General features: G+C 39.7%; 1 protein-coding gene across 1 annotated transcript in view; it reads right to left on the minus strand.

Moving 5' to 3' along the window:
- fgfrl1a (fibroblast growth factor receptor like 1a) overlaps positions 1-12618 on the minus strand; it is a 103889-nt gene extending 91271 nt beyond the window's left edge. Inside the window, exons 1-2 of the mRNA XM_047354620.1 lie at positions 12251-12618; positions 10554-10656 (exon numbers count right to left, since the gene is read on the minus strand). Of these exons, the coding sequence (XP_047210576.1) occupies positions 10554-10614 (61 nt within the window). The 5' untranslated portion in view covers positions 10615-10656; positions 12251-12618. The remainder of the gene's footprint in view (positions 1-10553; positions 10657-12250) is intronic.
- Between the last annotated feature and the right edge of the window lie 482 nt (positions 12619-13100).

A 13100-nucleotide genomic window follows, 5' to 3' on the forward strand; every position in this document is an offset into this window, starting at 1 on the left:
ATCCCCACCTACGGTCAAGAGATATGGATGATGACTGAAAGAACCCCGGGGCAGACCCAGGACTCGCTGAAGGGACTACATGTCCCGCCTGGCCTGGGAACGTCTATGGATCCCCCAGAGAGAGCTGAAGGATGTCGCCTGGACCTGTCACCCCCCACGACCTGATCTCAGATCAGCAGAAGACAACGGATGAATGGGTTCTGTTTGTACAGACACCTCTGTCTCTTAACCTGGAAGGTTTTCCTGTACTAATGCAGAGAGTCTCTCGGTTTAATTTTACTATGGACATTTGAATTTTAAAACACATAATTTATCCAGAGAGTGGAAATAAGTTTTTATTTTGTCATTTAATGTTCTTGTAGAGAAATCAGAATCGTCTAAAATCAGTACCGACAGGATAGATCTTTACAAATCTCTGATCGGTGCATCTGTAGAATATTAAATGTAACGTTTTTAATGCAGATATTACAGCTATATTTACAACAGAGTCAAGCTACTTTACATTAAAATAAATCACCAAATTCTAAATGCAAACCAAGATTTTTAGGGTGTTAATAACAACTCCTTGGTAAATGAAGTAACCTAAAATAAATAATTTAAGTTAGACTCCATCTGTGATGAACTGGACCATGCAGTTGCTGCCTTCTGCTGCTTCTCAAAGCATCTAAAAGACTTTGAACAAATCCTGACTTCAAGTAGTTTTTAATCCAAATTAGACTGTTTTCCAGTGAGAGCAGATCCATTTCAGATTGTAAAGAACTAAAGTGAAGTCACTTTGTTTCTACATTAACAGAAACAACTGTTAGACTTGGATTTTGAACAGATCTCTGTTATTGGAACCAGGAATCACAGCGGCAAGTCGACAGAAAGGTGTAAGTTTGGTTTTAGCGCGTCAGTGATGGTCCCCACCCACCCCCACATTTCTCAGTCTTCTCACATTCCCCCACAGTTTGGATTCCTCCTGGACAGCTGGCGCTCCAGCTTCAGTGTCCTCTCTGGTCGCATTTCTGTTGGGTTTTACTTTCAAACCGTTTCTGCAACAATCAGCAGGTATAATTCAGAACTTTAGGACATTTTCAACATTTTAATTATTTAAAATCTAAGATCAACGTGAAGCATAATTAACAGTGTCACCAAGATGAAGAGGGTTAAAAACAACTTTGTCAGCTTCATCTGCTGGTTTTTAGTATGTTTTCAAACCCAACATCTGAGCCTACAGCATACAGTAAACCTACGTTACTCATGACGGCTATTAGCTAATTATTTAAGCCCACATTTGGTAAAGATACAATTTTCATGAGGAATGAGCTGGTACCGAATCCCAACAACAAGAACCTTTTGATTTTTTGGGCCAGATTTCGAAGGTTTTGAAGAGAAAGCTCACATTATAGGAATAAATTCCTTTTGATGTAGTTTATTACTGCTCTGCATCTTGGGGCTTGAGGTCCTGAATCCCTCAGCGATATAAAAGGTAAAAGCTAGTATTAAAAATCTGGGCACATTTAAAACATTTAAAAGGTTTACATTTAGGATTATTAAGCTAAAAAAGCTTTGTTTGTCTGTTTTAGGCCTTGCAGAAAAAAGCAGCAGAAATAAAGTATCTAGAAAAGCTGGAATGGAAATGATCAAGACTATTTCCAAATATTACAGTGAAGTTGGACTCTGCAGGTAAAGCTGAAGATGGAGACTCTAGTTTGAGTCTCACTGAAGTTGCAAAAATAAAAGAGTTTAGACTCAACTTAGATTTGTTCCCCAAGGACAAAATAAAAGCACTTCCTGTTCCGTTCATTCAGAAGATTAACGCTCATTACTTCCTACACTTTGTCTCGTTCATGATGTAATTTATACCTTAAATTTGAACATCTTTACTATCTAGAATAGCGGGCTGCACGGTGGCGCAGTTGGCAGCACTGTTGCCTTGCAGCAAGAAGGTCCTGGGTTCGTTTCCCGGCCGGGGGTCTTTCTGCATGGAGTTTGCATGTTCTCCCCGTGCTCCCCCGCCTCTCAACCGTAGACTGCTGGAGACCAGCTTCCCCGCGACCCACTATGAAATAAGTGACTGACTATCTAGAATACAGAGCAATGTTAATAAAAATATTAGAAAATAATTTCCCAATATTATAAAAACTTCTGCCACTCACAGTGAGAAGATGCAAAATGCTTTTCATAAATCTGCATTTAGCAGTTTTTTTGGGATGGTGAATTAAATGTTAAGAGATTAAAAGATAATTGTTAATAAATGTTAATGACTGAAAGATGATTTTGTCAGTTTGTGTGAAAGGTGGGGGGTTTAGGTGGAAAACACCCCCAAGAAGAGCCAGGAGACGCCAGACAAACCCTCATGGAAAGTTTTCCCTACGGAGGTAAGGGTCTCCTGTCCAACGTCTCTGTCTGACCAGTCCCACCATTGTGGACACCTGAGTAAGTGGCTGAAATTTGGTTGGTTAGTTTTCATGTATTAGTGATGGCTGGTACCCACAAGTGCAAGAATCAGAACTGACCTTTCTGAAGAGCTTCATTGAGCAAGAGCTTCTCTCTTTTTTCTCCAAGAACTTTCACAACATTGTTTTCACCAGAACAAAAATCCATTTACATTCTGGTGCTCACATCTCTCTGCACCTCAGCAAAATTTCATACGCTAGAACTGAACCGGTTTACTGGTTTCCAGTTTTCTCCAAGTCTAACCATAACTCATCCAAGAGGAAAAAATCAGCTGCGAAATTTTTCATTGAGGCAAAAGCTTTGAATCCAATACAAAACGAAGGAATTATAAGATCATCCCCATTTATCCATCACAGCATCTGAGTTTTCTTTGACACAAAAAAAGGTCAAAGTGCAAAATGTTGGTTAATATGTTAATCGACCAAAAGGGTGCAGAAAGTAAATCAGATCTTTTCAGTATTTGACTTGATCACCAATCACAGCCCGCTAAAGGGAAGATTTCAGCAATAAACAATCAACTTATTCCAAATGAAACCTAAAAAACTAAAATCTCTCAGAGTCAAACTACTCCAGTACTTGTCCTGAACGTCCATCACAGTTCCCACCCTGGAATCTCAAACAAACATTAACACAAACAATTCAGAACAAGAATGTGTTGAAATGTCTGCAAACAAAGCCAAAGGATAAAAAAAGATTTTACAGCTACCAGAGGAAGGAAACACTTTGGTCAGGAAATACATTTAATCCTGTTAATGTGATCAAAATAAATGAACATGCATGGCTATAACTGTAGATTCACTCAGGAGAAGAGGAGGAAACTGTCCCAGTAGTTACAGACCTTAACTATTGAAGGTTTTTGTCTAAAAAGTAGCTTGAGAATTTACCCAAGCCTGGCCTCATCTGGCCATAAAAGGTCAGCTCCAACCTGATATACAAAAGTACTAATAAATACAACAGTCATAATACCATGCGATACTTCATTTAAATCAATTTCTGTATTTCAGGTTTGGTTCTGCTGACACAGAAAAACCCAGGGAACAAAAGCAGAGTGACAGCAGCTTGTTTTGGTTCTGTGGGGTTCCTGGTGTGTTATTACAATCTCCTCTGGTGCCGGCATGTGCTTTCTCTGACCCTACCTTACACACACATGCCAGCACACACACACACACAGTGTGTGTGCATAAACCACTGCACACTCGCCTGACCCCTCCCTGATCCGCTGCCTGCCCTATGACCCGCTGAACCGCAGCGATGACCAGGCAGACCCCAACCCCACTGAGACCACAATACGGCACAGTGGCGCCACGGCCCACTCAGCGTTGACGGCGTGTGGAGGAACACAGAGGACAAAAGAAAGGAGCAAGGTCAAAATTAATACAGGAAACACCATAAGAGGGAAATATGCATCCAAATATTCTGAACATGTCCAGGTCCATTTCTGACTGAAGGTGAAAAAGACACACGGATCCAGATAAACTACAGACATGGCTCCAAAACAGAGAGCTGAAACTTAAGCAAAGTTTCACAAATAAACTTAAAACATAATTTTTATATTACTGATTCCTGCCTATATTGAATATGGATATTTGAAGTATGGAGATGCATCGATAAGGTATTTCCTGAGGATTTCAGATTTTTTTAATTCTAAGAATTAAAACATATAAAAGAGAAAATATGCAGCAGGTTTCCTGATAAAAGGTTGTAGTTTTGACTGAAGCATAAAATAAAGGAATTAAAGGAATATTCTCATTTTAACACCTTAATCTGACTTTTATTCAGCTAAAAATGAAACTGTTGTGGTAGCTGATCTGAATATAGACTGAAAATTCTGGCAGTTCTTAGTTTTGATGCAGTTAATGAAAATGAGAAAAGAAAATCTAATTTTTCCGATTTTTCCTCTCTTATCAGGGGAAAATTGACAGATATTAATCAATCTCTTAATATTTTCAAAGATTAAACGAACATGCCACATTTTAATCATTAAAACTCTGAGGGTTTAGCTGAGTTAAGGAGGTTATGGTCATTGTAACTTTGTTTGCTTCTTTCCACAGCCTCCTCTCTCTATCTTATCTGCTCAAATTGTTGTTCTTTCTGCTTTCCCCCTCTGCAAACTTTAGCGTGACATGTAGTCAACCCCCACAGAGAGAGACATACCCCCTAACACCCCACCATTAGCAAAGTCAAAGCAAACATTGACTTGATCTAACTGGTGCCTAATAGGTGTTACCATTAACAGAACCCGTAAAACTCTGAGCGGCGGTTGTAAACGAAAAACAAACAAGCTGTGCAGGAAAAGAGACCTCAGTCGGTTTCCTGGGTTCATATCACTGCAACTTAAACATACATGCATACATGACAGCATGTAGAGATGCTGGACAACTCAGTAGAGACAGACCTGTGAGACCATCACATGAAGCTGTGACAGACTGCATTCCCACACCTGAGACGTTCAATGAAAGCACATTTGGCCCAGACATTAGGATTTAACAAGAGGAACTAACATGGATCCCACTGGAACCTCCCTTTGAGAGTGACCTACCTGAAGACGGTAGACAAACACCTCCACCAGCTCATATAATGGTTAACAGCGTGTCACAGGGAATTTACAGCAGTAAGCTGTGACTTTCAACGCAGAACAAATTCCCTGATGAGTCTCCGTTTGTTTACCATGAAGTCAATTGTTTAAAGCATCTGTCTGTGGTATGTGCTGGTTTACTCAAGGAGGAGTGAAGATGTTCTCCACCATCATCTTCTCCAGTTTTCACACAGACAGTTACTCCTCTGACACAAATAATCTTTTCTACAGCAAGACATCATCTGTCCTCCAAATGCAAAACCGTTGTTCGTTTGTTCGATCATTTCAATTTAGCAGTAGAGTTAGCATTAACTAAATTATGCCCAACCAGGCATACCTCTGACCACTAGATGGCAGCAAACTGGTTCCAAAATGATTCCTAGTATGTTTGCAATAAGCATCAACTGCCATCAGTTCGGGCTGCAAGGTGTTAGTAATGTTGCAGCAAGAAGGTTGTGGGTTCCCATCCCGGCTTGGGTTCCACTCCCGGGCCGGGTTCTCTGCCCGGCTTGGGTTCTTTCTGCATGGAGTGTGCATGTTTTGTGTTTGGGGCTGTTTACACCCTTTGCTTTCTGTCTGTCAACGTCTGCTCTTGTATCTGAGTGAGTGTTTGCAGAACTGCTGTTTTTGGCAGCCTGAGCAGAAGAAGAATCCATTTTTAATGCGTTTGTGTCTCTTTACACAGATTCTAACAATAGATGAACTTTGCATGTGTTTCTGTGCTGCTGGCCACATACTGGGTGGTCTATAGTACTGATCACCTGGAAACTGTTTAGACACAACTGAACATCAGGAAGCCTATATAGAAACCTGGACTCCTCATGGAGTTTCTGGGTATGTTCTTTCCTTCTGAATCATATTAAATGAGACATTTTTCTTTTTCCATCTTAAAAAAACATTTCATATGTGCAGACACACTAAGAAAACAGGCATCCTCGTATTTTGTAAAGAAAAGAGAGATTTTCATCACTCTGAACACTATGAAAGCTATGAGCTATGCACTGAAAGAATGGAGCAGCAGCCAGGAGAAATCATCTGAAGGTTACTCCATCCAGCAACATCTGGTTCCTGGGTTCAGTGGAAGACAACACATGCAGCAAAGGAGGATAGTTATTCTCTGCAGCTCTGACTGACAGTGATGGAAACATGATACCCACTGGCCACCCAAATTTTCAGTATTTTTGGTAGTTCAGCTAAATCTGTCATGAAGGTCATTGGAGGCTGTTAGATTTGTAAAGAAACTTTGGCTTCTTTTCACAACTTCAACCACAAATTCTTTGAGTACTGCTGGATTTTACTTTAAATACATCTATATTGACAGCTTTCAGTGTAAGAAAGGCTAAAGGTAACAAACATTTTCCTCCTGCTTTCTTTAAGATAAGTCCAATAGAAGAAGATGTGGTTTTGTTTACAGACACATTTTAAAACAACAGAATATCATAGAAAATTCATTTACTCCAGTAATTCCATTCAAAAAGTTAAATTCATATATTATGGTATTATAATGTTCAGCAGACAGACACCGAAAACCTCCACAGGGAGGATAATCAACAAAAGGTTATTGCTAAAGCAGTTGGTTGCTCACAAAGTGCTGTATCCTAGCATATTAATAGAAAGTTGAGTGGAAGAAAAAAGTGGCGCAGAAAAAGTGCTAAGGCACTATGAATAACCTGCAGCTGGAGTCAGAGCTTTAAGAGTCACCACATCTATTGTCAAAAGGAAGATGAGAGACACCAGAACCAAAAATGCTGATGACCTAAAGGCTGCTAACAAAGCAACCTGGGCTTCCTGAACACCTCAGCAGAACTACAGCCTGATCTCCTCCATACCATACTGCATTGATGCCGTAATTCATGCAAAAGGAGTCTCAACCAAGTACTGAGTGAGTAGACTGGGCAGTAAATGGTGAAACTGTTCAAAATGGACCATATTTATTTATTAAAAATATTTCTTTATTGGTCTAATGTAATATTTAAATTTTGTGAGAAACTGAATGTTGGGTTTTCATTAACTCTAATCCTGAAACATTAACCGAAATTAACTCCTGAATTATATCCTTCTGCAAGGAAATTGATTAATCTAATGTATGAGTTAAAGATTTTTAATGAGCTGTTCTGTGAAATTCTAATTTATTGAGACGTCGTGTGTTTAGGAAGAAAATAACTGGCTACATGTGACTTCTGTTTTTGTCTTTAATTTATTTAATTCAGTCACATAAAACCAGTTTCATCCTATTTGAAGCTGTTTAAATATTCCCTGAAACTTCCATAAAGTAACTTTAGTAAAAAAAAAAGCTGTTCTAATTTTTCAAATAATAATCTCTGCAGAGTTGCAGGTCGCTGAGAATGTGCTGCGTCTGACCCCTGCGGTCAGTCCACCTAACAGGGGAAACTGCTAATCTCTCAGCTGCTCAGTGTCATGCTCAGCAACACAAACAGATCCACACAAAGGTCCAGACACCGGATCAGGCAGAGCAGCAACTGCTGCCATCATGGTGTAAACGTAGTGTTTTATCTCCATCTCTCCCTTAGATGTTTCTCTGTTTTCTCTTCGTCTCCATGCTCCTGCTTACATTAACAACAGTCTGGTTCCTCATAAAACAAAGGAGCTATGCGGACAGTATCAATATTACAGATTGATTTCACTTCTCAGACACGTCTCTGTAATTTAGGAGCAGGTATGATGGGAGCAATTAGCTTTAACTTCCTGGATTTATAGCCAAGCAGGCATTTTGCTGTAAGTGGATCCTGCCTGTGGGGAACTGCCTTGATGAAGGAGACCAGGCTTTCAGCATTAAGTGGTTCGTTGCACCCTGTGATATTTTGCTTATCGTTCATTGTTCATACAGCTGTCTGTGTGAATATAAGCTGTGGTCATAAATAACCAAATTGCTGCTGTATTTAATGAAACTATAACAAACCAGAGAGGAAAGCAATTTGCTCTGCAATCATTTAGATTAAAAATATGCAACTGAAGTCATGATGTTCCCCCGCTTCATTGCAGTAAATACCAGATAAATGCGGTTTGAAAATGCAAAGTGATGCTGGAAATGTTCAATGAATAGCACACATGGGCCAGGAAATCAGCTGGTGACCAGAATCATCCGACTGGCCCAGATTACTGATGGGCTGGTCGGGAACTAAACATCGGATCTTTTTTCAGACCAGTGAACACACCATGCAGGCTGACAACACTCCTCTGTGTGGACGTTCTTACAGAATGATGAAGACAGCGATTCTCCATCTCCGTACGGTATTGAAAGCGAGGTAGGAGGAAGAACAAACACAGAAGCTTCTAATAAGGAAGCAGGTTTTTCTCCAGAGGCAAGCTGGATGTTCCTTCAGAGTGCAGCTTCACAGGCAGGGAGACCAAGCTGCCACATACACACACAGTGTGACGTCACTGCTGGCCGGGGTAGAAGTAAAGATCAGTTGCAGAAAGGCTGCTGTATATGGTCAGAAATTGATCAACAATTTAACAACTCAGGCAGAGGTGTGCTGTAGGTAGTGAGCTTTAATCTGTGTTGTGAAGAAGTAAAGGAGATAAATGTTTTTATCTGTAGAAATACCTCTGTCCTACAAGAGGAACTACGGGATTTTACTGTACAGCCCTATAACCATTTTTCTAGAAAGAAAGAACAGATAAACTCTGATCCAGTTTTCAAGGTTAGAGTTCAGCAGCATCTGTTCACACTACGTGCACCTTTCCCCGATCCTGCATGCAACACCACATTTTGACTCAAAAAAGCCCTAAATTGAAGTAATTTGTTGCTTTTGCCTTGAACATGATAAGGCTGCATGAAGATTTATTTTTCTCACTCTGCTTAAAATCCTTAGTTTCTTACAGCTTAATCAGCTGTTTTCCTCTGATGCTTGTCCTGCATTGAGCAAAGGAAAACAAACAGGAAACAAAACACAGACAGAGATAAAACGCTGCAGCACCGACCTTTAAAGCCTCAATGACAGAAGAACAGCATGAAAAAAAGAACCTTATTTAACGGCAGCTTCATTGTTGATGCTTTCAGGAACAAACCTACCTTATGATGTGTCCTCCTGTCCTTTCTTTTAATCCCACTCAGTCCCCCATCTCTCCCCTCATTCTTGCTCATTTTCTGCTTCCTATAATCTTCATCCTTCATCCTCCTTTTTAATTATCCATTGTTGACCCCAGTTTCCCTAATTCTTGCCTTTCTCTAACTTCGATCTGCCTTCACTCTTGTATCCCTGCTTGATTTCGCTGACACACTGCAGGCAGGCAGAGGGGGGGAAATGCTGTGGCATTGTACACCAAACATCTCTAATAAGCTAATCTAATCTCATCTCTTTGTGGTTGATGGTCCTGTGTTTACTTTCTGCCCCGTGTCTGCACGCTGGCTGTGCTTCGCCTCGCTGAATGCAGCTTTGTTCCAGCAGAAAAACTCATCATCAGCGTGATCTCAGGAATGGGCGCCAACTCTACAACTGTCTGCTCATGGAGCCTGCAGGGAGGAGATCGCTCCCATCCATCAGACGCTTGTGTAGCTGCTGTGTTTCCTCTTTGTTAGTTTCAAGAGAAAAAAAAACAGTGAAACAGCAAAAGGCTCGGAGCTGTAGCAGATCTGAGTGACCCACCTCTCATGTTTGGAGTACAGCAGAACATGCAGGAGGTGGACAACCACAACACAAGGAGCATCTATACAGAGCATTAATCCTGAAGTCCACAGCAATACATGCTGGGAAGTAAATAAAGATTCACTTTCAGTCCATTTCTAGCTACAACTGGACCTTATGGCAAAAATATAGTGATATTATCACAATTTCTACAATGAGAAAACCCACCTATCGCATTTAGTTGTTCTGTCAAGAACAACGGAGAGTGAAGACCTGAGACCTAAAGTCCACTCAGCCTCAGACTGTTGAGCCAAACTCAGAAACATTTCATTTAAAAGCTGAACACCAACACTCAGATAAAATGAGCTGCGGTTTAAAAGGCAGAAGGAAATTCAAACTGAAGAATGTGAGCTTAAAAACAGCAACACCAGAGTAAACATTTTTCACCTAGAAAGCTTCCAATCATATGAGATTCAATCATCATGTTGTGTCAGTTTTTTGTAACACCCACAGACAGACAGGGAGCTGCAGCGACCAATACAGTTTTTGTTTTACTGCTCTTTCACTGTGAGCAGCAGCATAAACGGTTTAAAACACTTAACAGACTCTACAATGTGCTGCCATTTACAGCTGATCAGTTTTTATTTGTCGAATTTCAGTGATTCCACCGACAGGAAATGGGACGATTTACTCATAGATGATTTGTTCTGTACAGACAGACTGTCAGCATGTTCTGATCTTCCACAATCTAATCAACACACCATCCAAACCTTTCCCAGCTCAGCAAAATGACTTCATGTTCATGGAACCACAAGGATCTGTGTTGATACACCAACATTTGCAAAAGATCCAACCGGTTGGACGGGAACAAAGGTGAGAATGATGTTTTATTCTAGGATTTCTGCTGCAGAAGACATTCCAGTGTTTTTGGGTCTTCAGGGACTCACCTCTGGCAGCCGTGGACATCATGATCACCTCCAGCAGCAGACAAATCCAAAGAAGCTCCATTTTTGTTTTAATGGTGAAAGAGAAACACAGCAGTGTGATAACCTGGGAGAAAATAAGATGAGGAGATTGATATTGATGCAGAGAAGTTCTCTCCTCATTCAAAGACAAATTCATCTTAATCTTTTATCTTCTGACTTTGATCTGATCTCAGAGCAGAAAACTTATTTGCTGCAACTTCCGAACAGAAAATGTAGGAATATTTCAAAAATATCCAGCATGCAGGCATGGGTCGGTTTCAAGTCCCCAGATGGATTAAGGGTAAGACGTTCTTCATACGGTTCCTACGGTTTAAAGGTTTTCTAATGAGATGCACGCAGTCATGTTGAGGAAACTAGAGCAACTATACCTGATGACCAGCGCTTGTGTTCATCACTCTTATGAACACAAGCCCTGTTTTAAAACCACAGTTAGTAAGCTACTGCTGGCATATGTGTAAAGCAGCTGACTGCAGGCTAGTTTAACTGATTAACCAGCCAAAGTCAGCTTGTTTTACTGGTTTACTGGTTTCTGAACAGAGAGGAAAAAGGTGGAATATATTCTGCACAATAAGAACGCTTCCTAACTGCTACAAATACATTTAACCATGTTCTACATCAGCAAGTGATGTCATAATAAATGTTATAAAAAACATGACTGAAACATAATGTATAAACTGATGATATGATGCAAATGTATTTTATTTTATGTGTTGAGAGCTGAAGGAAAATCTCCACCTTGGCGGACAATAAAGTTTTATCTTAATAAAATTAAACTATTTTTGCACCAGTATGATTAATTGTTGCTTTTCTGTTTGAAATAAAAGCAACCAAATAATTTTTTGTTTTTTGGTAACTTTTAGTAAATTCAATGAAACAAGAAATTTTAGTCAAGGTTTTCAAATCCTGAGAATCTTCTCCTGGTCCAAGAACATCTAATGGGTTATTTTCTAGCTTCTTTGTTTCTTTAATGTTGAAAATATGGAGAAGCAAACATTAAACATCAAGCTTCAGAATTATAAAAGTTTCAGACTATTTAAAAAATCCAGTCCAGAACACATTAGAACAAAGTGATGGGCCGTACTGTTCTGGTCGGGCACAGAGACAGATCTGCCCAGATTATCTGGAAGTACTTTCCATGTAGATTTATTCTGTCCACATGTCTCTCCTTACAGGAGCAATTTTTCATCTTTCTGCAAAATAATTTTTCTTCGCCATAGATAATCTGGTTTCTGTTCCTCTCAGGTGGTATTTTTACCAGCCTCTGTTATCATCAGCGTGTCTTAATGTGCAGGAAAACAGGGTTTTTACTCAGTACCAAATGAACTGATTCAGGTTTAAACATGTTTAATCTGGAGATTAAAGTTTAGTCTGTAAAATATCTGCAAATTAGAGGCTAAAGGATGTTCAAACTACGGAGGTGATTTAAAAGATTTCAGCAAAACATTTTAAATGGGAATAGGAAGTTTAATTCTGCAAAAATATGATTTGTAAATCATTTAAAAATAAAATATAATTTGTAAAACTGTTTTAAAAGGACTTTATTTGCAACACAAATCAACGCGGGTCTCTAGAAGATTAGAGACAAATATGAGAAAATGTGGACTGTCAGTTGTGGGTTTTAAGCTGCTTCTATGTTGTTAGAATAAAGTCTGACTTACTGTAAACTTCCCAGGAGTGTAGAAAGATCCTCAGACTGGTTATCAGACCACGAACCAGTTCTCTTCTCTTTATCACTGCCAGGATTTTATCCTGAAAGTCGGTCCAGAGTGATTTCCAGATGGGAAGAGATGCGCGCCCGCCTCAAAAGAGCAGAAAGCAAATAAAGCCAAGAGCAGAAAAAGTGTCAACCAGCCAACATGTGAGTCTCTGCAGAGTTTCTGAATGACAGTCCGTGTGAAAAGCGCTCAACGAGAGGAGACGGAGGAGCAGAACAATAAAATAATCCTTCAGTCATGCAGAACCAAACACCTCAACTCTCCGTTCAAACCGCCTGCAGCAGCTTCGCACCGACGAAACTTTAGCCGCAGGCGAGAAAACAAAAGTCCGTCGAACGAATCCTCTCAACCCGGAACTTTCCACCAATTACAGAGCAGCCCAATCAGCGAGCGGACCAATCAGAGAACAGGAAGATGGAGGACGAATTCGGAGCGGTTCAGGCTGATGGGAAAAAGGAGAGCATTATTTTATTTAATATTAATAATTTAGATGTAAATTCAGCTGTGTAGAGCACAGTGAACCCTTCAAACTGGATACCAGCAGTTATTAAAGTTATTAAAAATAATATCACTTTTTTTTAAAACCAAAATCATCTTTATTTTATGAGCTATAATAATAATACTAATAATAATAATAATGCTGTACTGTATTCTGTAACATTCATCTATCTGCTTTATGACATCCGGCACATTCTGTAAGGTATTGTTTGTTAGTTACTGCTCTAAAATACTGAACATTAATTTCATATTTAAACTCATATTTAGTTTTTTAATTTAAATGGTAAAATCTTTA

Source organism: Girardinichthys multiradiatus, chromosome 23, assembly GCF_021462225.1.
Source record: "Girardinichthys multiradiatus isolate DD_20200921_A chromosome 23, DD_fGirMul_XY1, whole genome shotgun sequence".
NCBI lineage: Eukaryota > Metazoa > Chordata > Actinopteri > Cyprinodontiformes > Goodeidae > Girardinichthys > Girardinichthys multiradiatus.